Here is a 25,242-nt window from a genome sequence, read left to right as displayed (position 1 = left end):
GATGACTACTCGTCACATAACTTAAATCGACATATCAGTCGATAAGAAATACTCCACAATCGTAATTCTACTTTCTTTAAATATGATGGAAGGATTGTTCGAAGTGGAATGTTAGTACATTCATCGACAGCTATAGTGATATCTTCAACGATCGTAATCCGATTACTAAAAAGGTTTGGACTCGAATCGAGTCAATCTATGCCGAACCGGGATTTACGATCAGTCGTGGTTTTTTGTCTGTATATTTTCTTCAAGTCCGCAGTGTTACGGCCCGACCCATTGTGAGGCCCGCATAAGGCACATCTACTTAAGAAAGCTGGAAGACGAATCATCCGTTGGATCCAAATCCAACGGCAAAGAAGATTGCAATTTAGGGTTCAAATCTAGCGAGATCATTATATATCCATCATCCGCCGCCCGCTTCGTCGTCGCTCCCGCAACTCTCGGTGAGTCTGCTGCACCCGTGTCGTGGTCCATCTTGATGTTCCTCTCTAGGCTTCTTGCAATCTAATCTTTAATCGCGTTCTAGTTCGCCGTGTAATCTTTTCTGCTGCGTGCTAGATCTGTTTGCTTCGTTCTTGGTGGCGATTCCATCGCATTTTCTTTTGTATTTGTTTTCGGCCGGGGGGCTGACGTCGTTTTCTTTGGTTTCTTGAAGGTTTGAAGGAGGGAAGAGGCTCTCGACTAAAGAATGAGGTGCTACAAGAATATCTTATGCACGATGGTCACTCTTCCTTGTTCTTTTAGGATCGATATCTTGTTTCATGATTCACTAGCTGTTTGTTAGGGTTTTTTTTACTACTAGTAGTAGTAGCGCAAATGAATCATTCATGAATTGTTGTTTGTACAGAGCAGAACGCCAAAGTATCTTCTTTTCTATTATTGCCCCTTTTCCCCCCTCTTTTCGGGGATCATCAAGATCTGGCAACAAATTCGAATAGATTTCTGGACAATGTTGTCGTTGACTTGGTTATTGGTGTTTTACTCTATTAGCACTTACTAGAGATATACACGCTGTTGCTCTTTGATGTTCATGGTGTTTTTTCGTGCATGAAAGAGAAGTTATATGTTGTAGATAGCTCACCAACATGGTCATGTTGGCAATATTAAACAGTCCTCGCTATGATTGTTTGCAAACTAAGTAGTATGGTTGTTAGCCATTGTAACCATTGAGCTTCACATTACTACTATAATGTTCTTTTTTAATATATAACTTCTATGAGGAATTTGGTTGTGCTTTTATTTGTCATTGACAAGATCTCTTATAACATTTCCAATGCCGATCATAAGCCCAGATGAAATTGCATTAGGTCACCGACAATGTAAAACTATATTAGATCTCATGAACATGGATATTAATGACGGCAAAAGATTCATGTAACTAATCCCAAATAGTTGGGATTTACAACTATGTTGTTGTTGATTGGCTCCTCCATAGCGCAAAACCCTAAGATGGTTCCTCTCATGGTCGGGTTGGTCCTATTTTTTTTACAAATCTAATTTTGCTTTTCGCACCAAGTGATCTTCTGTGTTCTTGTTTGCTTCTATTTATGCTGCAACTATAATAATCATGTGGGTTTACTCTTTACATTATTTGAAATATCTTCATTTGAAGCACTGGTTTTCTATTACCATTTTCATTATGATTTAATTAATTCACAGTAATTGTAGGGAAGCTTTATTTCTTTTGAATGTATGTATCATGTTTAACTTACTATTTTGAATTCATCATTATTATTACAGCAAGTTACAGAGTGATGTCCTGAGGGAAGCAATCTCCCAAGTTGCTGGTGATTCTAGGGAGAAGAAACGTAAATTCATTGAAACAGTGGAGTTGCAAATTGGGCTGAAAAATTATGATCCCCAAAAGGACAAGAGATTCAGTGGATCTGTGAAGCTACCCCATATTCCTCGCCCTAAAATGAAGGTTTGCATGCTTGGAGATGCTCAACATGTGGAGGAGGTAAGGCATATTGGAAGTTTATATTTCTCATGTAGATTTATTTGGTAAAAGAATTATTAAAGGGTCCCATATTATGAATTGTTCTGATCCATCTGAGAAGGATTGCTTGTACTATCCTCATCATCATTTACTTGCTCCTAGCACTTTATTTAACTATTTATACTGTACTGTATAATCATTTAAGTGACTTTCGATTCATTATATATCCAAATGCTCTAAGAGCAAGTTTTATTATTTTTAATGCATTCTGTAATATAATGGCAGTTAGTGTTACCTAGGTTATAGTATCTATCCTCATGAACAATGTCCAATATTTGTGCATCATATGCATACATGTAAATCTATACTTGTCGCCCTCTTTGATTGTGGTATTAAAGCTATGGTTCTTACAACCTATCTGTTGATGAAACTAATAGAACATTTTGCTTTATCTGGTATTCTTCACATTATTTCAATATTGAACCAGAAATAAATGTAGTAAAAATATTTTCTGTGAACTTCTATAACTCCATATTATCTTCTTGTAGAATCATATTAGGATGCTTGTCTGATTCTGATTCTCATGTTTTCATGCATCTGTTTGCAGTGTGTTGTATTAATTCTTGCTGTTGTCACCTTTAGGCAGAGAAGATAGGACTTGACTACATGGATGTGGAAGGCTTAAAAAAGATGAACAAAAACAAAAAGTTGGTTAAAAAACTTGCAAAGAAGTACCATGCTTTTCTTGCATCAGAGGCTATTATCAAACAGATCCCTCGTCTCCTTGGCCCTGGTCTTAACAAGGCAGGCAAGAACTAAAGCACTAACTTTTATTTTCTTTGGAATTTGGAAATATCATGTTGCAGTTATAGCTTTCAAATTTTTAGTTTTTCCTGTGGATTTTTGCATTTTAATTTTGTGAGAAAAGGAATAATAGTGTTGCATCAGAATACTGACAACATGACTTTAGGTCAATAGCAATCTCAAGAAGTTACTGGCTATGTTATAAAGCCATCTAAACATAAGAATTTAAAAAATCATAACAGAGTAATTATTGGATTGTTTTGATCTGATATGATGTATGCAGAAGAACAGAACCTTTAAGCTTAGCTCATATATTGTAAAGTTAGATGAGAGTGTTGAAGGTTATGTTTGCAATTGCTTAACTTGCTTGAACTCTAAAATAGTTTTAAGGCCCTTTGGAAAATACCTAGCAAAAATCCCTGCGAAAATCAGACTGAAAATTGCAGAAAAATGTAACTGTCCAATGTCTTTTTCAATGCTTATTAACTTGTATAGTTTCAGACATTTTAGGTTGTTATAGAGTCATTTCCTTTTTAGAAAGCCATAGGATTGCAACGGATTTCTGATCCAATTTAATGAATAGCTGATGAGAATATAGGCAAAGATAACCATCAATTTCAAATTAATGGAAAAGAAGTTGATCCACATGGATTTCAAGATTAAATTGAATTTCTTAACTGCCGGACAGTCACTGTTTTTGCCACTGCTTTTTATCCATTTTACTTGCCAAGGTAAACTTCAATGTTAGCTCGAAATGGTAATCTGGCAGCATTTTTGGAGAACCTTGTAATGTTTTCATGTGTTTCTTTTTCTTGGTTTTGTTGTGTTAAGATCTTTGTAATCTGTTGATTGATCTAGTTATATATATGCTACTGTGGGGAGTCTGTTCTTTGATAGTTTGTTGTTCTCTGATAACAGTTTTGACTTTGATATGTTATGCAGGGAAGTTTCCTACATTGGTTACTCACCAGGAATCTTTGGAGTCTAAGGTTAACGAGACAAAAGCAATGGTAAAATTTCAACTTAAGAAAGTTCTTTGCATGGGAGTTGCTGTGGGCAACTGTGCGATGGAGGAGAAGCAGATCTTTCAGAATGTGCAGCTCAGCGTGAATTTCCTTGTGTCTTTGTTGAAGAAGAACTGGCAAAATGTGGGTAAAATTGTCATTGTCAATTGGATTATTTTCATGTTAGTTGCTATGGAACTAATTAAATCATTGTGTCATTTCCTTGTAAATAAATGGGCTTGATTTTTTTGTTCGGGTAATATCATTTGATGTTAATAGGAACTAATCCACGGATTTTCGTGTAGAAAGTGATGTCATACTCATCAAGATCAATTAGGGAATATAGGTATTTAAAAGCTGGTTATCTATCTTGATGATATATATATATATATATATATATATTTGTCTTTTGCTTATTAAATAAGGTTGGTATTCCTATATGTTGGATTACAATAAGTATTCCTCTGCTAGAAAGGACTCACAATATGGAATATCTTTTTTGACCATAGTTGTAAGTTGTAACATGGAATATCTTTTTGTAGATTCAAGTGTTCTATCAATGAATAATTATTACTACTTGTCAGCCATGGGATCTCGAAGTTCACAATGGCTCTGATTACTAAAGATTTTTGTTGTGCAATCGATCTATAGTCACCATCTCATGTTAAACGGAGATACTGCAGTACTGACTGCAATGTTCTTACAGGTCAGGTGCTTGTACCTGAAGAGCACCATGGGAAAGCCGTATCGAGTGTTCTAAGCAGCTCCTTTGCCTCGGCTGGTGACGGATGAAATAGATTGTTGCTGTCGCATTCCCTTTTCTTTTGTTTATCAAGCAGTATGGAAGGACTGAGGGTATTAAGCACTTTCGAAGATCCTATTTCGTCATTTTAATCAAAATTTTGTTATTTGAGCACTGTGGACGGAGGGTGTCAACACCTGCAAATTATTTGGTTTCTGTTGTTATGGAAGAGACGGTTCACCAAATGCATGGATTTGTATGGAATTTTGTGTCCCACTAATTTTCTTTGCCATGCTGATTAACTATCTTGAGTTGTGAGTGATGTGATAATCACGTTATGCATTTGAATCCTTAGCTACGCAGTGTACATACAGTTTCCAAATTTTTTGTTTTCAAAATCTAAATCCCTATATTGCCCAGATTTGTGGGCAAATTTCTTTTAAAAATAATTTGAAGTTTTTTTTAAAGGAATTTTTTTTTTGTCATTGTCATTGTCAAAAAAATCCCTATATCACCCAGATTTGACATTTAAAGGAATAAAAAATATTTTAAAACTACATATAACATATTTTAATTTAATAATATATTTAAAGGAATTGAAGAAAAAATTATTTTTTAATAAAGGTAAGGGAATCGATCTCTTTGGTGAACGAATGTTGATTAGTTATTTTCTCATTAGCAAGTAAGAAAATAAAAAATATGTCTAATTTGGATATTTGATTATACCAATAGTTGTATTCATCTTGTTATCGTTAGTCTCTTTCCTCATCTCTCGTTGCCTCGATAGTTGTCGCCTTTGCCTCATTCTTTGTCCCGCACCTCGTGACAATGGTGGAGTAGAGGATTTCGAAGAGGGAAGAGGATGGTTGATGGAGAAGGGTTCTTCTCGGTACTAAGAAAAGTGGTGGTTTAGGGACTCCATCGGCAAAGGTGAGGGCAAAGAGTGACAGGGCTGCTCCTACTGAGGTGCTACTACCAGCTCGATGGCGAGTTGATTGTATCGAGATCCAATACCTAGCTCCATTAATAAATCCTAAGGAGGCAAAAGAGAAGTTGGGGTGCAGGTTGTGGGTGAAGGATCAGCTCTCGTAAGCATCCCTTCCTCATCCCTCACCTTGATATCGTCGAGCAATAGTGGAGCCTCGTGATGGGGCGAACGCAACAACTGAGACAGGATAAAGATTTGAGGTAATTATGTTTTTTAGAAAAATAAGAGACACTCTACCAGAATAATAAGACTGTGATGCTCTTAAGTAATTTCAGCTAATGTAGTCAAAACACAGGAGGGCAGTTGCCCCCATGGTTAATACCATATATGGGAGACCAAGAAATCCAACAGCCAACTGCACTAGATCATGAATGAAATCGGTTGTTGCTGGAGGAATGAAAATTTCACACATCAAAAGGCAGTCGTCATTTTCCAGATTTATGCATAAACCACATAGACCATACGATCCTTCTAGCTTACTTTGACTTCTTTCCTTGCTTTTTCTTCACGACTTCATCAATGTACATTATACCCTTGCCCTTGTAAACTTCGGGAGGTTTGCAGCCACGGACTGCACCAGCAAACTGGTGTACTCGCGCTTTGTTTATCCCGGTACAACAAAGTATGTTGGGTTTGAAGCAGAAAACTCGAACAGCAGGAGGAACAGCGAATTCCACCTCATGGCTGTAACCCAGCTTCAGAAACAGTTGTCGACCTTCTGCTTCAGTTCTTGCTTTAAACCCCACACCGACAATCTTAAGAAACCGAAAATTTTTTGCCTCCATTGACAGATTGGAGGATCACCTGCTAACATAGTAGATACCAGTCAGTTAAAAACAAAGTATCCATTTAAATAAAAAAAAAGAGCGACTCATCCAAATAAATCTAACATCATATTTAAGAAAAGAAAAGCTAACCTGACAATTCAAATTTGCTATATGATTTCAAAGTTGTACAAATGGATTTATAGTCCTAAAAAAAAAGGAAGAGACGAAAAACAACTCATGTTCAGTGCTCATGCACCAAAAGGACTTCTGTTGACCGGAGGCAAACTTTTCAAAAGGAGATAGATATACACAGCTGGACCGGTGACTACTGCACTCCAAAGGAAGAGGAAATATAAAATCTATAATACAAAAAAGGAAGAACCTATTTCCACGACTTCTAGAATCAAATATATGGGGTTTCAAGAGCAATAGGAAGACTATGCGCCCATAAAATTTGCAGTTTTGCATACCATCATATGACAAGAGAGAGAACAAAAAAGATCACCTGATCGCCAAGGAGGCAAATGCTTCAACCTTCCCATCTATATATCTGACCTCAAGTTTATCGAAGCTGATTGGACTAAATGTTCAACAAAAAGAGAAGGTGGTTGAAGTTTTTCTTTTTAACGGACTGTCACGGACTTAGCTGGTTTTGCCTAAGTCGTGCGGCACCCTTGCGTGTCCGTCCGCAAAGGTCAGCCTCCCCGAAGCCTCCCATTGTCCCTTAGGACCAACAAAAGAGAGAACGGGTTAGAGAGAACGCCTCAATCGGGATCTATAAGCAAACATCTCCGAAAAACACTTCATAGACAATGCAAATTACAAACAGACTTTACAAGCTCTGAACAGTTACACAACAAAGGGTAAAATGGTCCATTACAGACCGAAAATCCCTCGCACGTGTCCACATGACACAACTTTTATTTACATGCCTAAAGAGGTCACCAACCCAATTAAAATGGAACTATTAAGCCTTCGGCTGCCCCTCTACATGCTGTACAAGGTATGAACATACCAAAAGACACGGACATACATAAGCATTACATCAAACATCCTGTTTCGAAGTTTGTCCGTGACATTCTCCCCCACTTATTCCTTTGACGTCCTCGTTGAAGCCTTTGTGAAAATTGTAACTCCTCGCCTTTGCTGAGTCTTCAATCTTCCACTCCAGCTGTAATGCGCCTCCTGGCTCCCAACTGCTCTCCGCTGCTGATTTTGAGTCGTCGAACCTTTGATCCACTATGCTGCTTCAACTCACCAATGACTCTGACTCTGGTGTGGGGTTGACTGAGTTGTGTTGATCCTTGTTGATTCCTGCGGATCTCTCAGATGAAGGAAAAGACCATCCTTACTGCGCCAGTCTCTCAAATTCCATATGCTGCTTGAACTGGGTGAATGCTTGTTGGAGCTTTAACGAGCATCGTCTCGCAAACTTCTGAAGTTTTGGGTTCTTCCTCCACAAAAATTGTTCATTGACTCTTCTTTCACTTAGTTGTCACATCCAAGTAGGTTCGCATCACTTCCGCTTTCGATTGGCATTTCGTTGGGAAATGAAGCGGACAATCTACTCTCAGTAGCAATGATCACCGTTGGTGAGGATTTGACAACTATTGTCTTCAATTATCTTCGAAGGGTCTTTGAACTTGTGCAGAGCTCCTCTGCTGGATAGATAAGAGAATTGAGGTACTCGGTTTCGCCTATTCTCTTAAGAGTTGAGAAGGCAAAGGTTACTTGACTTCGCCCGCCTCCTCGAGGTTGTACTTCATGCATCAAGCTGGTTACTGGCCTTCGCCTGCTCTTTGCTCACACTTCTGAAGCACTTGAAGTGTTTGCACTCCTTGCGTTGAGTTAGCTACTGTGATTCACCTTCTCAATGCCATCGAACTTCTGGAATGCAGGAAGTTTTCACCCCAACTTGGAGTAATTCTTTGATAGATAAGGTCGCCTCTAGGATTGTACCGTCTTCTCCATCAACCCTGCCGCCTACTCCACCGAGTAGCAAAGGTACAACACCGCGTACTGCCTGCTTCGTTACTTGGTCGTGCACTCTTGCATGACCCGAAGTCCTTCACTTTCGACTGTCTTGATGAGAAGCTCATTGACACCGGTATTACGAAGTTCCTCGGCCTCTGCCCTTCAGCCTTGTCCCGGTACTTGGAGTTTGCCTCTGCATGCTCCACCTCCTCGGCCCCTTTCACGACCAAGCGCTCTCCCTCCATGAGAGCAAGGGATCAATGACTTTCATGGAAGTCCCGCCTCTGCGGTACCATAGCACTGCCATGCCCATGGCACTACCATCCGTCGCCTCGCATCTGCATCCCTTTTCTTCACGATCAGTAGAAATGTCTCCGTGGCACTCCTCTGCGGTACTGCCTGCTTCGTTCCTTGGTCGTGCACTCTTGCATGACCCGAAGTCCCTCTGGACTCGTCGTCGCTTCCTCGCCCCTTTCGACCCCCTGCTTCAACACCTCTGTGTTCTCTAAGCAGACTGTTTGGTCAATGGAAAGACATACTGCAACTCCCATGCATGGCCTCTGCCATCATGTTGTAGGGTTTGCACCGATTCTGTTCTCCTTAGCTTCCTTAGTAGCAACGTTCGCTTACTCGACCTTGTCCTCTGACTTGTCGGGCTCCCTTAAGCGAATATGAGCTCTGGAGCAGTCCAACTCTCCAGCTGCTTCGATCATACCTCTGCATGATCAAGTCCCTCCCATGGGACTCACTGGTACTTGCATTCGAACTCTTCCCTTGGTGGAACACAACCCCCATATGCTGATGACCAAGGCTTTCATCCGATGCAAAATTCGATGCACGCCCGGAAGACCCGCCTCTGCGGTACCATGACCTTCACTCCTTGAATCCATAGCCCTTCTTGCCGTCGTGTTGTTCACCAAAGTGGAGCTTCCAGTAACTCCCGATCATACCTCCGTATGATATAGTCCCTCACGGGACTAGATTGTGTGTATCACATTGCCACGAACTGTTCCACCACGATCCGCTGCACCATGTCGCCTCCTGGTGACATCTCCATTGCATTCTAATCCTTGTGGAATAAACTCGAATTGTGAACCCTCCATGTGTGGCCTCTGCCAATACATCGCAGGGTCTCTTCCACCTTCGATTTTGTTCGCTCCTTTGGCAATCGACCTTCATCCACCCACTCTTGGGTCACACCTAGATGAAGCACTGCTCTAGGACAGTCCGTCGCCTAGTAGCTCCCGAAGTCCACCGACTTCTTTGTAATTTATGCACCATTGTCTGGATCCTGGGCCTCTGCCCCTACCAGCACAATCTCCGTTGCGCACCGCTTCCTTCATGGCAACTTAAATGGCAACACTATGGCATATTCTTCAAGAGTACCCGTCTCTCCGTCCTCTTGCCCCGTGCTAAGGCCTTCTGAACCCAACTTCGTCTCCGCAAATTGAGTCACCTTAGTTCCTCCATCAAATGCTCCTCCGAGATAAGGTGTATGTGCCCAGAAGCTCCCTTCGTCTTTGGCACCATGCAAGATGAGTCCACTCCATTAGAATGAAGGACCCATGGAACAACATAATCCTACTCTTACCTCTGTAAGAGTTCATGTCCTTGACCTCCGTCTACGGAAAGCATAGTGCATCTGCTCCATGTTCCAACTTCTATGCTGGCTCCCTTCATACGGCTTGGGTACATCGCTAAGTTACACCCAAGTTGCTCCGCTCCTCGTTTTTGCATTGAGTCGATGGTGGCCCTCGCGCCCACCATTCCACGGATCAGCCCTCCCTTGAGTCCGATATCATATCGACTCCAAGTATGCCTTCATTTGTGTCGCGTTGTGTTGCTCCCCAACTTAATCTCGCAATGCATCCACCAATGCATTCTCTCGAGCGAGATCATGCAACGACTCCTCGCCGCTTGCTCAGTCCATCGAGCTTCGTAGAGTTGTTGTTTGTTGAGGCACTCCTCAACATGTGAGGTCCGTCTCACCTGATTCTCCCTCTGGAGAGCCGAGACTTATCCCTCCTAGATAACTGTCCCGTTGGAGCAATATCTCTCTTCGTTTCGGAGACCACCATCCCCTTGGACTACTCCGATCTGCTGAACAAACTGTGCATTGTTCTGCCTCTTGCAAACGCACTTGCTAGATTGCGCCTCCACGTCAATACAGCCACCGCTGCACCCCTCAAAGCCTAGCAACATACTGAACTCGTTGCACACTTCAGCCTCCTCCGGACGTATCCTTCGCATGCCGAAGAGAAAGTTTCAATGCTCCATGGCGTCGAGTTTCGATCACCTTGGGATGACCACGAATATTCCATCGTCCGCATACAAGCCCATGCATGAGTACCGAATTCTTTGACTTAGCAATTCCCCTCACCTCTGTGAGCTTTGCACAACTCTTTCGGTCGCTGAGCAACTCATTCCACCTTGCATGGTCTCATCTTTTGGCAAGCGCTTCGCTTGCCTTGAGCACCATCAAGTATAGTTGTCAACGTTGAGCCGTAGCTCAAACTCAGTCATCCCAACCTTTGTGCGCTCCGCATTCTTCCAAGCTTGTCTGTTCTCGTGGTGCCTCTTGCGCGAAGGGTTGGCCATTCCTCCGAATGCCAATCTCAGATGCCCGCTCATCCGAGCGACTCCTTTTCCCTACATCTCCATGCCCGTTTTCCCCCAAACGGTCGCGCGTTGCTGACTACCCTCAACGCAGCCCCGCTAGGTCCCCCACGTTTGCATGCTAAGTGTTTCTATGAGTGCTTGTCCCGCTCTGATACCATCTGTCATGGACTTAGCTGGTTTTGCCTAAGTCATGCGGCACCCTTGCGTGTCCGTCCGCAAAGGTTAGCCTCCTCGAAGCCTCCTATTGTCCCTTAGGACCAACAAAAGAGAGAACGGGTTAGAGAGAACGCCTCAATCGGGATCCACAAGCAAACATCTCCGAAAAACACTTCATAGACAATGCAAATTACAAACATACTTTACAAGCTCTGAATAGTTGCACAACAAAGGGTAAAATGGTCCATTACAGATCGAAAATCCCTCGCACGTGTCCACATGACACAACTTTTATTTACATGCCTAAAGAGGCTACCAACCAAATTAAAATGAGACTATTAAGCCTTCGGCTGCCCCTCTACATGTTGTACAAGGTATGAACATACCAAAAGACACGGACATACATAAGCATTACATCAAACATCCTGTCACGGACTTAGCTGGTTTTGCCTAAGTCGTGTGGCACCTTTGCGTGTCCGTCCGCAAAGGTCAGCCTCCCATTGTCCCTTAGGACCAACAAAAGAGAGAACGGGTTAGAGAGAACGCCTCAATCGGGATCCACAAGCAAACATCTCCGAAAAACACTTCATAGACAATGCAAATTACAAACAAACTTTACAAGCTCTGAACAGTTGCACAACAAAGGATAAAATGGTCCATTACAGACCGAAAATCTCTCGCACGTGTCCACATGACACAACTTTTATTTACATGCCTAAAGAGGCCACCAACCCAATTAAAATGGGACTATTAAGCCTTCGGCTGCCCCTCTACATGCTGTACAAGGTATGAACATACCAAAAGACACGGACATACATAAGCATTACATCAAACATCCTGTTTCGAAGTTTGTTCGTGATCGGACGGTGGCTAAAGTAAATAAGGTACAAATGAGCCAACTCACCCATTCAAATTCATGATGTGATTAGGAAAAAAAGGAAAGATTGAGTTTACAGGAAGCATTCATGGGTGCTGTAATACAATCACAAGAAGTACAAATTTTCAAGCTCAGGGACTTCCCTGCAATTCATACTTCATCTAGCAGCAAATGTTCTTGATCAGTAAAGCCATTTTGTGAACCATATATCATTGAACATATCAGGCACAAATCAGCTTCTTTTAGACTGCTCATTTGTATTAACATATAATAACTCATAATTACAAGAACCATAATGTTACTGATGTCTTCATCAAGAAACTACTAAAAAAAAATCTCATTTTTCCAACTGAAATCTTTATTACTCGCACCATAGGCAGAAAGATCGATCTCAGACTTCTAAAATTCTTCTAAAAGTTAGCAACCACAAAAAATTTGATATGGCAATCATCATGCTGAAAACATACCATGTGATAAAATCTACATATTGTGCGATCAACTAAGATCTGAAGCTGAATTTGATAACAACCTAAAAGATCCAGTCCAAAACCTAATATGCACATGCTGGTTTCATTTCTGATAACCTGTCCAAAAAATACCAGAGTGATGTAGGATCCACCAAGCATTACATGTACTTCAAGTCTGCAAATTTGAGCTGCCCAAATATTAAGGTTTCAATCACTTCACTACCAGGAAGTGGATATTACATCAATTCCAATTTCCACCTTGGTTTTAACCTAAACATTTGAATCCGTAAAATCTAGCTAGGAACTTCGGTAAAATTAACATTTTGATCAGTTTGATCAATTGAAACTGTGAAAGAAGAGCATGCGTCTTCCATCATAATAAGCATATGCGATTACACAGTCGCGTGCGGCGGGCAAAAATGACTTATTTTATCTCGAGAATTACTTCGAACAATTGACGTGCAAGGCTTCTCGACTAAATTCAGTGACCAAAACTCGAACATCAGAATCAAAAGAAATAGAACCTGAAGCAGAACAGCCTCAGAGAAGCTAATACTTTTGGAAAGGGACACCGCCAGTCGCTGCTTGCGAATTAAGGACTCGGTTAATAGTTTGCTAATTACAGAGAGTAATCCTGCAGGAATAAAAGGCAAGAGTCAGGTACCTTTGAAAAGGCACGAAAGGAAGAGATGGAAGGGCGATGTACGCCGTCGCCGACGATGGAAGAGAGAGGACACAGACCGCCGCCCAAGTTACCGCCCCTGCGTGGCCGCGGTTCTCAGGCTACGATTTGGAGAAGCGAAGGTCAACAACGGGAAATCATACATATATATATATATATATATATATATATACGTTTTCTGTTACAATAAAAACAATAAAATAATAAATTCATAATAAAAAGGCCCTACGAGATTAAATGATCGTCAAAGGGTTGCAGTTATTGCTTTTTTATGTGATTTTTTATTTTCTCCATTTAAATATATGCAGTTAGGCATTCTACGGACTAATTATTTTTTGCCTCTTTTCTTTTGGTTTTCCGCCTTCATATTATTAGTCAAGTGGTACTTCTCGCATTTTCCGAATGCTATGATCATTAGGTAATTTATGACATATCCATCCCTTTTCTCATCTTTTACGAGTTGAAATTAGATTTAGGGCATCGATAAACGGCATCGTTCACTCACTGCATAGGCATACGTTAAGAGTAAATGAAGCAACAAGAAATTAAGATCCGATAACGGGCTCATTTCCTGAACATGCTGTTATGATTAGGCAGCTTATAATAGGATTTCATATGGCTTTCACTGCAAAACTATCACAGCTTTTGCAAAGCGAGACACACAGGACTAAATTCATGGCCGTCAGCTTAAGAGAAGAATCACCTGAAACTAAGTTCATGGATTGCAAAAGAAAGGAGCAGCACATCAAACATCAGCCTTTGGCAGGAGTTATTAGCCCAAAAACTCCAACAGAGGATTGATATATTGATAAAGCAACTTGGAAATGAAGGCTTGGGTTGCAACTCATTTTTAATGTTCTATCTGAGACTTTTTGCTAGATCAAATCATAATTTAACTCGATAGCATTTGTATTTGGTGCCTCAGCAGTTGCATGCATTCACAAGTAGCAATATCATGAAACTCCATGGAGCAAAATTAGTATGCACACAGTCCACATATGTCAATATAATTAACTGAGATGGTAATAGCAAAAATCTGCACCAGTCTCTAATTTAATAGTCATTCTTTGATGCTACTTGTGGCAGATTTCCTGTTAATCATTTAACAGGCCTCTGATCTTCATCTTCAACTAATCCTGATGATTAGATACCCTAGCACCATCAAAATCAAAATTGTAGTTAGACCACCAGTGACAAGACCCTCAGATTGCTGACTGAAGGGCCTCGTGAATAAGTCTTTGAGTGAGAGCTTTAGGAAGCCCCATAACGCCATCAATTGTCCCCACCTGCAAAAAAAGCATCAAGTATTTGTCAAACTCGATGTTAGCAATCACAATTTTGGAAAAAGTTCATATGTTTGGTTGAAAATGAGAGAAACTTAATGTACCCCTCCTAAAAATTGTAAATATCATAGAAACCTCTATAAATGGTAAATTCTTGATAATAAATGCGTAAGCCATTTATGTCTGTGCAAGTTTCGTTTCTATCAGCAGTAAAATTGAGGTTAGACAATAAGTCCACTGTCCTTTTTTCTCTTTTCATGTTATGCCTTGCTAGGAGTCATGACCACAAGTTCTAATGAAAGGTCTTGGACAGCACATGAACTTACAACCAAAAAGTACATCATGCTTCCAAATACATCAGGTTAGTATCTTTGGTCTCCATTCTACTGTTATTCCTAGATTTTATTCATCTAGAAAATGAATAATATTTTTGATAAGATGTAACACTGGAATTTTTGTTGATAACAGTTCAAATTAAATTCCAACAAATTAATAACATTTGTGGCTTTGAAGGGTCCTTTTTTGTAGTAATTTTGCAAATGTTGAATATTGGCTCCCTTGTAAAGTTTGTTGAGAAATTATAGATGAGCAGAAGGAACTAAATTTCTTCTATAATTTTCCATTACATTATCTACGAAAATTGTATGAAATACTCACTATTGCCTCCACAAAAGGTGAAGTTAATGGATGTTCAACCATCAGCCCACCAGCAACATAAAGCACATCACCCTCCTCAATCTGAAAAATGTCAAACAAGCTTACTTTCATATGTTCTAAAGATGGATGTGCTGTAGACAAATGCAAAGGGCATGTCCAGTGAAAAAAAAGGGAAATCAAGTAGAGCGTCGAAAAGTTAAAAGATGCATATACCAGGCTATCAATGACCTCATCTGGTATTTTGTGAAAATAAATCTGCAAGAAGAGAAAATGTATACTTAAATATTGCAAAATTATCCACTCAGAAAATTGACCAAATAGAAAATATACTCCACTAATAAACTTCAGTGCTGCATAGTTTTCATTTTATTATAGCTGGCATTTTAACAGGTACATACACCCAAGTACTCTCCAGATGAGATGCTGATTGAAATTAATGTGGTGAGAACATGATCAGAAACAAAGTTTTTTTGTTCCCATTGTTTACAACATGACTTTAAATTTAAATTTGGCCACATTCAATACTACATTTGAAATAGTGTGAGAACATCATAACAATACCTCAGCTTTATCACATCCTCCTTTTCTAACCCCAGTTTTCAAATTGGTAACAAGTACAGATCCAACTGTTGATGCATGCCCCGCAGAATAACCTGAAAAAAGTTTGCACACGATAACGCTATGGTGGTCTGCAATTACATCTTTCAAAGAATCAGGAAGGCCCCCTTAAGCAAACCTTTGATAAATTCTCGTGCTTCCTCTGTGCTGCTTGGCTTTTCTCTTATCATACCACCATGGACCACAACCTCCATAATGAATAAAATCAGCTCCAAGTAATAAACTAACAATACCTCAAAGACAAAGATGCTGGTTATTTACAGCAAAGTATATATTAGAAAATTTTAACCTAATACAAAAGGAAGCTGGCAGCCAGGAAACAACCTCATTCACAAGCTAAACCAAATTCATTTTCCTGTTGATGTGAAAATCAGTAGTTTCAGGATAATTAGCACGATATAAGGTTTCTCCTAGATGATTGCTACTCACACATTGTCACAGGACAGCAACACAGAACACAGAGGAAAAGGTAGCATGAGCAGTTGATACAAAACCTCATAAGTTTCCTCACATGAAGTGGGAATGACTATACTTTTAGAGGTATCCATCAGCCTGAGAGACAAATGGGATTGGTGTGATGGATAAAACATGGAACTTTGACACTCTTACAATAAAACAAACACTCTCTATATCAGCGGAAATTAAAACTGGCACACAGATCTTTCAAGAATAGTGCAAGGCGCTTATGAAATGATATAGTTTTCAGTATTTTAAATTGGTTCCACATGTAAAAAAAAAAAGAAACTTAGTGAAACAAGATGGTAAGTAAGAGAAAGTGCCTTCTACTAGCAGGACCATTGCAATTAACATGCTGATTCACAAAATCAGTGTCTAAGATGAAATATCCAGCACTGAAAACTAGCAGGATCAAAGCTGGTTTCACGAACTTTGTTTGGTACTTTGAAGAAGTCCAAAATATATCTCTGACCCATGTTTAAGGACTATGAAACTAGATGTCTGCTTTGGCATCTGAGAATTGGAACTGCACAAAAACTATCTCTCAATGTTAAGACCCTTTACCATGAAATTGAAGCCAAAACCTGATGAAATTTTCCTTCTTGCAATGAAGACTCAGAATAACAACTCTGATATTTTTAAATTACCATCTTATATTTACTAGAGGAAATAGCAAATCATTAATTTTCCATCTCTCATACAATGTAGTACTTGTTCTATATACTACTTGACAGAGTCCAATATTCTCTTACCAATCAAAGCACATCAGCTTATAGGAAGTTTATCAAAATGAATTCAAACCCACACTTTTTAAGTATTTAGCAGCGTGTTGTCCTTAGAGTTTCAAATTTAGCTTCACCTTCTCAGCCTAAAGGTGAAATCCTCAAGATCGATCTCATATAAGAAGCCATCTTCCACACATTCCTTTACAGATAAGATATATAACATTTTGTTCAAAACCACAACAAGATAGCGTGCACCAGAGGAATCTTCATTATGTTCTTATGATGAGCAGTGCCATCACCACAAATAGCAGAAACATTCAGGTAGCAATGCTCAGTGTTCAGTCAATCAGGAACTGCTAACAACACCATGAAAAGAGACAAACACAAGATGAAACCTGGTCAGCGGTTATCAATAGGGTCGGCTCGGCATCCTCTTCTTTAAAACCGCTGCTCCTCAGCTTCGATATTATGGCATCTGCCTGACAGTACAATCAACATGCTCAAGAAATCTTATTGTTCAACATCGAGTTACTCGAAAATTAGCGTCAAATAACCAAACCCTTGTTTTGAATCGACAAATAAGCGCAGTGTATCTCACCTTGGCTTCGGCCAAGACCATCACCAGCTCCTCCGGCGTGTGCCTGCGAATCTCCTTCTCGTCGATATCTGCACTCTGACAATCACGCAACCGGCGTCATGCCACTACGCGCCGGACGAGCGGAGACCGAAACAAAAGACGGGAGAAGGTGGGGTAGCGACAACATACCAGGACGATGAAGTCGTATCCCATCTCGGATAGTATCTGCCGGCGAGACCTTGAGGACGACCCCAGAATCATCTGCTGTACCTCAAAGTAATCAGCACAGCAACAAGTAACACGTACACTGAGGCAGAGATGGAGAGAGAACCTTGAAGGAGGAGTCGCTCGGAGACATCTGTGTGGAACGGATGCGTTGCTGCAACCCTCCGCGACCAAAGCCCCAAAGACAGATGCAGATGAGACGACGGCGTCTTATGGTGGTCTGCTAGCCACAGCGCCATGTTGTAACCCCCACCCGGGGCTTGACATTCCGTTGCATCCCCCAACGGGCCAAGAATTAGCCCAAATCGAGCACAAGCTGATCCAAGTCGGTTTGAGAGCGCCGTCAAACGGGCCATGAATTAGCCCCAAAGGATGTCGTAGCCGCCGTCATGGACAGACATGTACGAAACAGAGATGTCTATATATACACATACAAGTAAGAACCAAAAATAGTTGGGATGGTGTTCGATGTCAAATGGAGCCGGCCGGGCGGCCGGGTAGGGAATGGCGCAGCAGCATTGCCGGCGCGGGTAGCGGTAGGCGCGCCACTCCGTTTTGGGAAGGTAGCGAGCCCTGACAACAACAGTGACCGTCTTCTCTGCCCTCCGTCACCTATCTCCCTCCTTCTCTGATATGCACCGTCTCGATCCTCTCTCCTCTCTCCTCTCTCGTTATGTATACACGAGCAGAGATCGAGTTTACAGTAAAAACCAACACAAAAAGAAATATCCGATTCACGTTTGAGATCGATTAGACTGCTGAATGATTCTGTCACATATGATGCTGAGCATTATTATAGAAATCCTTATCCAAAGAAATGGACTGATAAGCCTCAACCATTGCTGCACAGTTCCTGTTAGGACCAACGAAAAGTACTCGTCATCAATTGTAGTTCATTGACAAGAAAAAATCATTATTTTGGATATAAACAGTCGAATTGCGACATGTCCTGATATCACAAAGCACTAAGGCCGATGTTGACTAATTCCAGTATCAACTAATTGAATCTCCCATTTTTTCCTTATATCGATTTCCATGAATTGAGACCACAGTAACAGTGCCCTGCATATTTCCAAATGGATCTTAACAGGAAATAAAATATTGGCATTTGTGAGACTGGAATTCGACACAATTACACGCATCTTTCAGAAGCCCCTCACAAATGAATGAACCGCGAGTATACTTGCATAGGAGTTCCAAACTATGATGGTTTGCTGCTGCTATGTACCGTTTGGATCTCATGGTGTGGTGTTCCTATCCCACTCAGCCTCATCTTCTGAAAAGCCCTCTTCCAGAGCTCAAAGGTTCTACCACGCTTTCAGCTTCTTGAAACACGAAAGAACAGAAAGAAACAAAAAAGCCACTCCAGTTCTGCTCCATCTCCCGATTGAACAAAAATACAGTATCCCTGCTCTCATCAAACAGTCTACCGGTCTGACAACCTTCAATCGAGAAGCTCGCCACTCTTTCTCCACAATTCACCATCTGCCCAACCAACCAAAAGTCGAAGCTTGTAATCTTCTAACAGTAAAGGCCAAAGGTGTCATTAGCCTTCACCCTTTCCATTTGAATATTGCAGGCCAATTCAGTAAAGACCATAAGAACACAAGTGACCGTTTCTAACCTTTCTTTTTTTACAATTAGTTTTACACCAACCACCACCTAAACATGTTGTTGCTACAAAGAACAAACCAAATAGACAACTTGACTGATCAGTTCAGCAGCATCTCACTACCGTTACCAACTTATATGACAAACAGACAAGAACACATTTAAGAGAGAACCAAATAGAAATCTAATAATAATTAGCGTTTTTTTCTTGTGCGGTGCAGCATTGAATTATTTCTTCTTCTTTTTTTGTTATGATGATCATTGGTACTAGCGCCATGAGGACACCGTGAGGAGGGGGCGGTCACCCCAGGCCAGAGTGAGGCAGGGCGGAGGGGAATCCAAGAGTGTGTACCTGGAGCTGTAGTTGTAGTTCCAGAGGAGAAGCTTGGCTTGGCTGACCGCGTAGTTGCTCAACGGGACGGACGAGAAGCCGCACCGTTCCATCACGGCCCTCCATTCCTCCTTCGGCGCCATCCGCACCCGTCGGTTCTGTCCCTCGAAGGGGCCCACCGCCTCCAGAATCCGATGCCCGATGAGAACCCGCTCCATCCGTGCCCGCTCGACCGCGTCGCGCCCCATTGCCGGGTCGAGCGACTCGAACACGGCCGCGTAGTGGCCCAGCGCGGCGCCGAAGCGATCCACGAAGCCCGCGTGGTTCAGGCTGGCCTCGTACTCTGCCAGCGTCACGATGCGGGGGCCGAGCGACTTGGCCACCCGAAGGACGCGCTCGACCGGCTCGGGAGAGTCGTCGAGGAGCTGGGAGAGCTGGAGCATGAAGTTGACCACCACCAACTCGTCCGGGTCGACCCGGAAGGTGGACGCCGTGATCTCCGGAATCGGGGTCAGGATACAGTCGAACTCAAAGTCCAGGTCGAGGAGCGCCGCGAAGTCGCGGAGGCGGTTCCCTGTTGCGGCCAGCGACGTGGCGATCGCGGCGCTGCCCAGTGCTGGCGCGGGGATGCCGGAGATCCGGACCTTGGAGGGCTTCCCGGAGGGGCGAGTAGCGAGGGCCTGGAGGAGCGAGGGCCACTGGACCCCTTGGACAATCCCGAAATCCACGATGTGGATCCGCCCCGCCGACTCCGTGGCCTCTATGATGGCCTGGTTTGCGGTGAGTTGGGCGAACTTGAAGTAGGGGCACGCGTCATTGAGGACCTTGTAACAGAGAGTAAATTCCTCCGGCGACGAATCGAGGGAGAGCGGCTGCGGCGCGGAAGTAGGAAGCGGATGCTTCCTCTGAGCTCCGAGGAGACGGCGGTGCAGGGCTTCGGCGAAATAGAAGGCGACGCGCTCCGTCGGATCGCCCAACTCCGAGGCGGATTCTCTGACATGGATCAGGGACTTGGTCGCGAGATGGGGATCGGAATCGGCTAGGCGGGCGCACTGGAGGAGGGATTCCAGGAGAGGCGGCGACGAGATGCTTCTCTCCCTCGCCTGTTTTCGCACGGTGGCGGCACCACAGTTCTTTTCTGGTTCAGGCCGATCGCATGCCGGTACCTGAGCCGCCAGAGGATTCGAAGCAACAAGGGCGGCGGCTTGGTGGTGCTGATCCAGGGCAAGGGGAGGGATCTTGGAGGGCTCGGAAAAGAACACACGGTTGAGGTCCGACGCGGCGGGCGGCGGAGACGGGAGGCTGATGTCGGCGGAGCAGGAGGGGAAGGCGTCCACGAACAGTGCGCCTGCGCATTCAGTGACACTCGGCCAGGGTTCACTCATGAGGACGGAGCTCTCTGCGGGAGACTCGCCGATAAGGCTCTCCATCCACTCGTCGGAGTCGAACTCGGCGGCAACCGTGGCGGCGGAAGAGCCGAAGTCGGACATGCGGAAGTGACCATGGTCTAGATGGCGGCCGCTGTCACCTCCGGGGGGCAGAAAGCCGGGTATGGGGTCGGGGGCGAAGGGGTCTGCGAAGGCGGCGGCGGGGTCCGGGATGACGAAGGGGAAGTGATCGGGCGCGTGCTGGTGTTGGTGGTGCGAGGCCCAGGGAGATGGGCTGGTGGAGAAAGGGTTAACAGACGCAGCCAGCTGCGGTTGCTGCTGCTGTTGCTGTTGTTGTTGCTGTTGCTGCTGGATGACCTGCTGCGCGATGGCCATTAGGTTGCCGCTGTCCGCGCACATGTACGCCATTTGCTGCTTCGAATCCCCAGCGACAAGCAATACTACGCCCTCTTCCTCTGATCTGTGCGCTTTGGACTCCTGAGAAGCTGCTCCTCCGGGTCAAAAGCGGAGAGCATTTAGGGGATAGTAATGGATATAGGTGGAGAGGATTTAGTGTCAGGCTATTTTGAGTTTTGGGACAGGAACGATGCGCATGGTACACAACAGAGGGGGCGTCGTGTGAAGCAAGCGAAGCAAAGAGGAGGTTTGATGGTTGAGGACCGGTGAGGTTTCTAAAAGAGGGGTGTTTTGGGTCGCTGTGAGAGAGATTGGAAAGCAAAGCAAATGGATATAAAAAGCCCAAGACACGAGGAGGTGGGGCCACGAAAGCCCACCGCCCGAGGTATGAACAGATTAACGAGATGGCATGTAATGAAACGAGGGTAGAATACATGAAGGAAGCGGGAAGAAGAAACAAAGAAGCTAAACAGGCCAGCTTGACATAGCAGCGCTCTTTTGACCCCCGCTCTTTAGTCCGCCGTTTTCTCCACGTATGCCGATTCAATTGCTAAACCAGTTAGGCTCACCTGTCTCCCTCAAACCAGGATACACCAATCGACAGCCCCTGAATGAGGCGGATTCCATCCACTCCTCGTCTGGGGGGCCGCCAGGAATCCTGTTTCCTGCTTGGATCGGGACAGGAAAACCTGCCTATGCTCGACCGGCGCAACTGGCACGGTCATCATTTGGGTGACGCGGCCGGTGCGCAGGACCGTGTGTTGTGCGGGACGTCTCTCTCCGCCCGGGTCTCCTCCGTGGTCCCTTTGACGTGACAGCACCGTGATTTCATTTGCCATGGTGGCTTCGCCTCTTGCGAACCCGACGACGGCCCCACCTCCGTTTCTCGCCAGTGATAAGCGTCGGCGTCAGCGCATTCAGGTGGCATAGACCATGAAAACCACAAGCTGGCGTTCCAACCGGAACAGGAGATCGTCGGCACCGCCGATGCCGCCGCATCGAGCCCCACGTGGAAACGGCGTTCTCCGTTCCCCGATGCCGTGCGATTTACGCGGTCTCGCTCTCTTCATATTTTCACAAACAGATTATGATTGTCGCGGTGAGTGATGGTGGCGTCACATTCCACGAAAGCGACGATAATTCTTCTTCTCATCAAATGGGTGCAAGTGTCCCCTGCGGCCGTCGAGCGTTTCTTCGTCTCTGGAACTTTTGAGTTGCGCTCACAAAGCGATCTCAACTCAGAGGATGAGCAGCTTGACCGCAAGAGAAACCAACCAAAGTTGGGAGCCATCGTATTTGCAGTACCGCATAGGAACCAGCACGCGAGAGCGGGATTCGTGGCGTCGGATCGCAGTCTCGCATGGGATATCTCGATGCGCAGAGGACCGCACGACAAGGTCGTCGGGTGACGATGGGGTTGCCATCATCGCCGCTCGTTCCCGGGCGTCGCAACGTGGGCCACCACGGTGGGCCGCACGACGCGATTTTTACAACCCATCTCGTCAGCGACAAGGGCCGACGAAAGCGACGGCGCGGAGCAAGTGCGGCCACCCCATCCATCTTCCATAGCCGAAGCGAGGGCGCGAGCTTACTTCAGCGGATGGCAACCGAGTTCACTAGGCAAATACCAGGTCACCATCACGTGAGAGGAAGCATCGCACCACCATTGGAGGACGAAGCTTTTCTCGGTGAGGGGGTCAGAATGAAAGAGTTGTAATAATGGGGCCAATATCGTCGCGTTGCGCGCAATACAATGTACATAATTGCGGTAACGGTGCCCGATGCTCGTCACTTATCTTCGCTGACGGCGACCTGCATGGCACTTGCCATCATGGCGTCTTTCCTTGGGGTTTTCTATCGCATCATTGTCGAGGAGAGGAAGAGTTCACACGGATGTATACGGCTCCTCCAAAACCAGGGAATGGCAGGTCGTTCTCGATCCGAACCGAAAGCAAAGCAGGAATTTGCCAATCGTTTCATCTTCTTTCGGCCACTTTCTCCGACTCGTTAAAGATCAAGAATTCGGAATCTCGAGTTGGTGGTCTCCTACGAATCAAGCTCGATCGCATGGCATGCTTTTCATCGATCCATTTTCACATTGAGAACGTACGTATTGGCCTTTTTGGTCAGACTCGCTTATTCTAGTGAAGGAAATCTATTAGGCATTTGTGCCGTAGCTCTGATGTGAACCCATCATCACAATATGGACATGAAAGGCCACATTAATGATTCACGATAGCTGGTGTTTGTTTATCACACTGATGTCTTTTGTAGGAATGAAAGTGACGACACCTTGAACGAAACAATCCATGGCCAGTATACATTTTATTCACATGATTCTTCCTTGTCATGATCTGCAAACTTAGTCGATGCATCACAGGTGATATTATACATATATATATGTACTCTTATGAGTTTTATTGGACTCTGCCGTGGGAAACAGAGTCAATAGCATTTAAAGAAATTGTCCCTGTCCGGTTACCAATATTTAATTTGCTTCAATCAATGCTCCATAAATTGCATTTGCTTTTTTTAGACCACAAAAGTCACGACAACTGCACCATCAAATCTTCTGTACAATGTTCAATTTTCAGCTTGAAATTCTTGAATATTTTCTTCTTCACCATGATATTCTATTTCTGTTCTAGAAGAGCTTGGAATCAGCTTCTGAACCTGTTCTTAAGGAGACACAAGTAGAACTTTGTTCATCTCTATCTATCAATCTCTATCTATCACTTTCGACTTTCTTGTTTGAGAGGATGATAGGGTTCAAACTTGTCATCATTTGCTTAATGTGAATGATAGGGAGCCTCGAAGGAGCATTATCTACAGAATCTGATGCCACAGTCTTCGACGCACTTTACTTGCTAAACCTGACAGTCACTATACAAGTGTCTGAGATGAAAAATGACATGGTTGAAAGAACCAGAAACCTTCATCCTCCAGGAGCAAAGTTTGTGTCGTGTCATACTCGAATGAAGAATCCCACGTCCTTGAGAATCTCTCCTGGATCATATTACTTCAAAGTTGGAGATGAGGCAAATGGAAATACAAAGAAATTTCAAAAAGTATAGACCAAAACATCTCCGAGAGAATGAATGAAGAAATACCTCAAACATTGCTTGGTGTACAGAAAAATAGGATGCGCCCTCTCTTAAAGGAATGGCATCTCTTTTGATCATAAATATGAATCTCTATTCTTCACAAATTTGGAGTGAACTGGGATAAATCTTCCATTAAGCTCAAGTCCAGGAAACTGTGATGATAGTGTGCATAAAAGTGGCATCAACTTTTAGACTTTGGCGAGCTGAACACCTTTTTATTCATACGAGAAACTTTTGACTCAATTACCTGACATCCACCACCAAGCTGGAGGAATTCTGCAAAGTTCTCTCGAGTCATCTAGCAGTAAAACTGAGAGACGAATCTGTAAAGCAGATGAGACACAGGCGAGTCTCTTGGCTTCCTTAGGCCTATGCAAGGGGAACACAAACAAAGAGCTACAAGAAAGAAATATCAATCACGAGTTAGGAATGGACATACTTAATTGTTTTCTATAGCAAGATTAGTGTAGTAGATACGACACTTTTCAGTATGGTGAAAACAGTCTGCTAAGACTAGCCCATGGTATTTATGTCATCGAGGGAAAATAAGAACAGATGGATTAAAGCCCAACTGTGAGAGCAAAGAAAGAACAGGAAACCTGCCCCTACTCATCCGATTCCATCTCTCTGACTTCAAGTTGCCTGAGGACGGATTGACAGCTCGTCTGCATTCTTGGGATAGGAGCTCTGGCTGATGATGATGATGATCTTGTCATCTGGTCCGATGACTCCCAAAGTGCACTCCGGTGGCGAAAAAGAGCCCCAACGGCCGCCGAGCTGCCATGCCGAACTGCGCCCAGCCAATCTGTTTGATGACAAATACGCCCGTCTGAGAAAGGAAAAGTGAAG

The 25,242-nt window shown here is 43.6% G+C and overlaps 4 protein-coding genes and 1 long non-coding RNA gene across 15 annotated transcripts; 1 reads left to right on the top strand and 4 right to left on the bottom strand.

Moving 5' to 3' along the window:
• The first annotated feature begins 376 nt into the window (after positions 1-376).
• On the top strand, positions 377-4,756 carry LOC135582354 (large ribosomal subunit protein uL1-like). 3 transcript variants are annotated; one of them, XM_009397370.3, is made up of 6 exons: positions 377-446; positions 659-696; positions 1,744-1,963; positions 2,585-2,750; positions 3,689-3,894; positions 4,457-4,756. In XM_009397370.3, the coding sequence occupies exons 2-6, from the start codon at positions 692-694 to the stop codon at positions 4,508-4,510; spliced, it is 651 nt and encodes a 216-aa protein (XP_009395645.2). In that variant the 5' UTR covers positions 377-446; positions 659-691; the 3' UTR covers positions 4,511-4,756. The 3 variants fall into 3 exon arrangements, with proteins under 3 accessions (XP_009395645.2, XP_065001530.1, XP_065001531.1); XM_065145458.1 differs by having other exon boundaries at positions 435-537; XM_065145459.1 differs by lacking the exon at positions 377-446 and adding an exon at positions 515-581.
• Positions 4,757-5,719: 963 nt separating this feature from the next.
• Positions 5,720-13,154, bottom strand: LOC108952534 (large ribosomal subunit protein uL6m). 7 transcript variants are annotated; one of them, XM_065147226.1, is made up of 3 exons: positions 13,005-13,154; positions 12,865-12,921; positions 5,720-6,287 (listed from the first exon to the last, which is right to left on the bottom strand). In XM_065147226.1, the coding sequence occupies exon 3, from the start codon at positions 6,263-6,265 to the stop codon at positions 5,957-5,959; it is 309 nt and encodes a 102-aa protein (XP_065003298.1). In that variant the 5' UTR covers positions 6,266-6,287; positions 12,865-12,921; positions 13,005-13,154; the 3' UTR covers positions 5,720-5,956. The 7 variants fall into 7 exon arrangements, with proteins under 7 accessions (XP_065003298.1, XP_065003297.1, XP_018680127.2 ...); XM_065147225.1 differs by having other exon boundaries at positions 5,720-6,284; XM_018824582.2 differs by having other exon boundaries at positions 12,865-12,974; positions 13,082-13,146.
• Positions 13,155-13,975: 821 nt separating this feature from the next.
• On the bottom strand, positions 13,976-17,935 carry LOC103980848 (uncharacterized). Of its 3 annotated transcripts, none has more exons than XM_065148557.1 (9): positions 17,670-17,935; positions 17,528-17,599; positions 17,360-17,427; positions 17,157-17,240; positions 15,699-15,768; positions 15,524-15,615; positions 15,176-15,217; positions 14,963-15,043; positions 13,976-14,308 (listed from the first exon to the last, which is right to left on the bottom strand). In XM_065148557.1, exons 1-9 carry the CDS (start codon positions 17,917-17,919, stop codon positions 14,225-14,227), a joined length of 843 nt encoding a protein of 280 aa, XP_065004629.1. In that variant the 5' UTR covers positions 17,920-17,935; the 3' UTR covers positions 13,976-14,224. The 3 variants fall into 3 exon arrangements, with proteins under 3 accessions (XP_065004629.1, XP_009395643.2, XP_009395644.2); XM_009397368.3 differs by having other exon boundaries at positions 17,157-17,236; positions 17,360-17,434; positions 17,670-17,934; XM_009397369.3 differs by having other exon boundaries at positions 17,360-17,434; positions 17,670-17,828.
• Positions 17,936-19,173: 1,238 nt separating this feature from the next.
• Positions 19,174-21,800, bottom strand: LOC135636674 (SCARECROW-LIKE protein 7-like). Its single transcript, XM_065148556.1, has one exon. The coding sequence runs from the start codon at positions 21,299-21,301 to the stop codon at positions 19,442-19,444; it is 1,860 nt and encodes a 619-aa protein (XP_065004628.1). The 5' UTR covers positions 21,302-21,800; the 3' UTR covers positions 19,174-19,441.
• A 1,995-nt stretch (positions 21,801-23,795) lies between these two features.
• LOC135635475 (uncharacterized) lies at positions 23,796-25,207 on the bottom strand. The gene is made up of 4 exons (XR_010495644.1): positions 24,993-25,207; positions 24,641-24,789; positions 24,400-24,545; positions 23,796-24,295 (listed from the first exon to the last, which is right to left on the bottom strand). It is a non-coding gene; the product is annotated as an uncharacterized LOC135635475 (long non-coding RNA).
• Between the last annotated feature and the right edge of the window lie 35 nt (positions 25,208-25,242).

Source organism: Musa acuminata, chromosome BXJ3-4 (genome assembly GCF_036884655.1).
Source record: "Musa acuminata AAA Group cultivar baxijiao chromosome BXJ3-4, Cavendish_Baxijiao_AAA, whole genome shotgun sequence".
Classification (NCBI taxonomy): domain Eukaryota; kingdom Viridiplantae; phylum Streptophyta; class Magnoliopsida; order Zingiberales; family Musaceae; genus Musa; species Musa acuminata.
The sequence above is the reverse complement of the archived record's forward strand: the minus strand, read 5'-3'. Positions and strand labels throughout refer to the sequence as shown.

Excerpts from the sequence above, each read along its gene's own strand:
- LOC135582354 (XM_009397370.3), top strand. Across the intron at positions 2,751-3,688 it reads CCCTGGTCTTAACAAGGCAG|GGAAGTTTCCTACATTGGTT; the intron begins GCAAGAACTAAA and ends TATGTTATGCAG. Across the intron at positions 3,895-4,456 it reads TGAAGAAGAACTGGCAAAAT|GTCAGGTGCTTGTACCTGAA; the intron begins GTGGGTAAAATT and ends ATGTTCTTACAG.
- LOC108952534 (XM_065147226.1), bottom strand. The coding sequence starts at position 6,265 with ATGGAGGCAAAAAATTTTCGGTTTCTTAAGATTGTCGGTGTGGGGTTT.
- LOC103980848 (XM_009397368.3), bottom strand. The coding sequence starts at position 17,919 with ATGGCCCGTTTGACGGCGCTCTCAAACCGACTTGGATCAGCTTGTGCT. Across the intron at positions 17,600-17,669 it reads CGAGCGACTCCTCCTTCAAG|ATGATTCTGGGGTCGTCCTC; the intron begins GTTCTCTCTCCA and ends GAGGTACAGCAG. Across the intron at positions 15,769-17,156 it reads TATTGATAACCGCTGACCAG|GTTGTGGTCCATGGTGGTAT; the intron begins GTTTCATCTTGT and ends TTCATTATGGAG.
- LOC135636674 (XM_065148556.1), bottom strand. The coding sequence starts at position 21,301 with ATGGCGTACATGTGCGCGGACAGCGGCAACCTAATGGCCATCGCGCAG.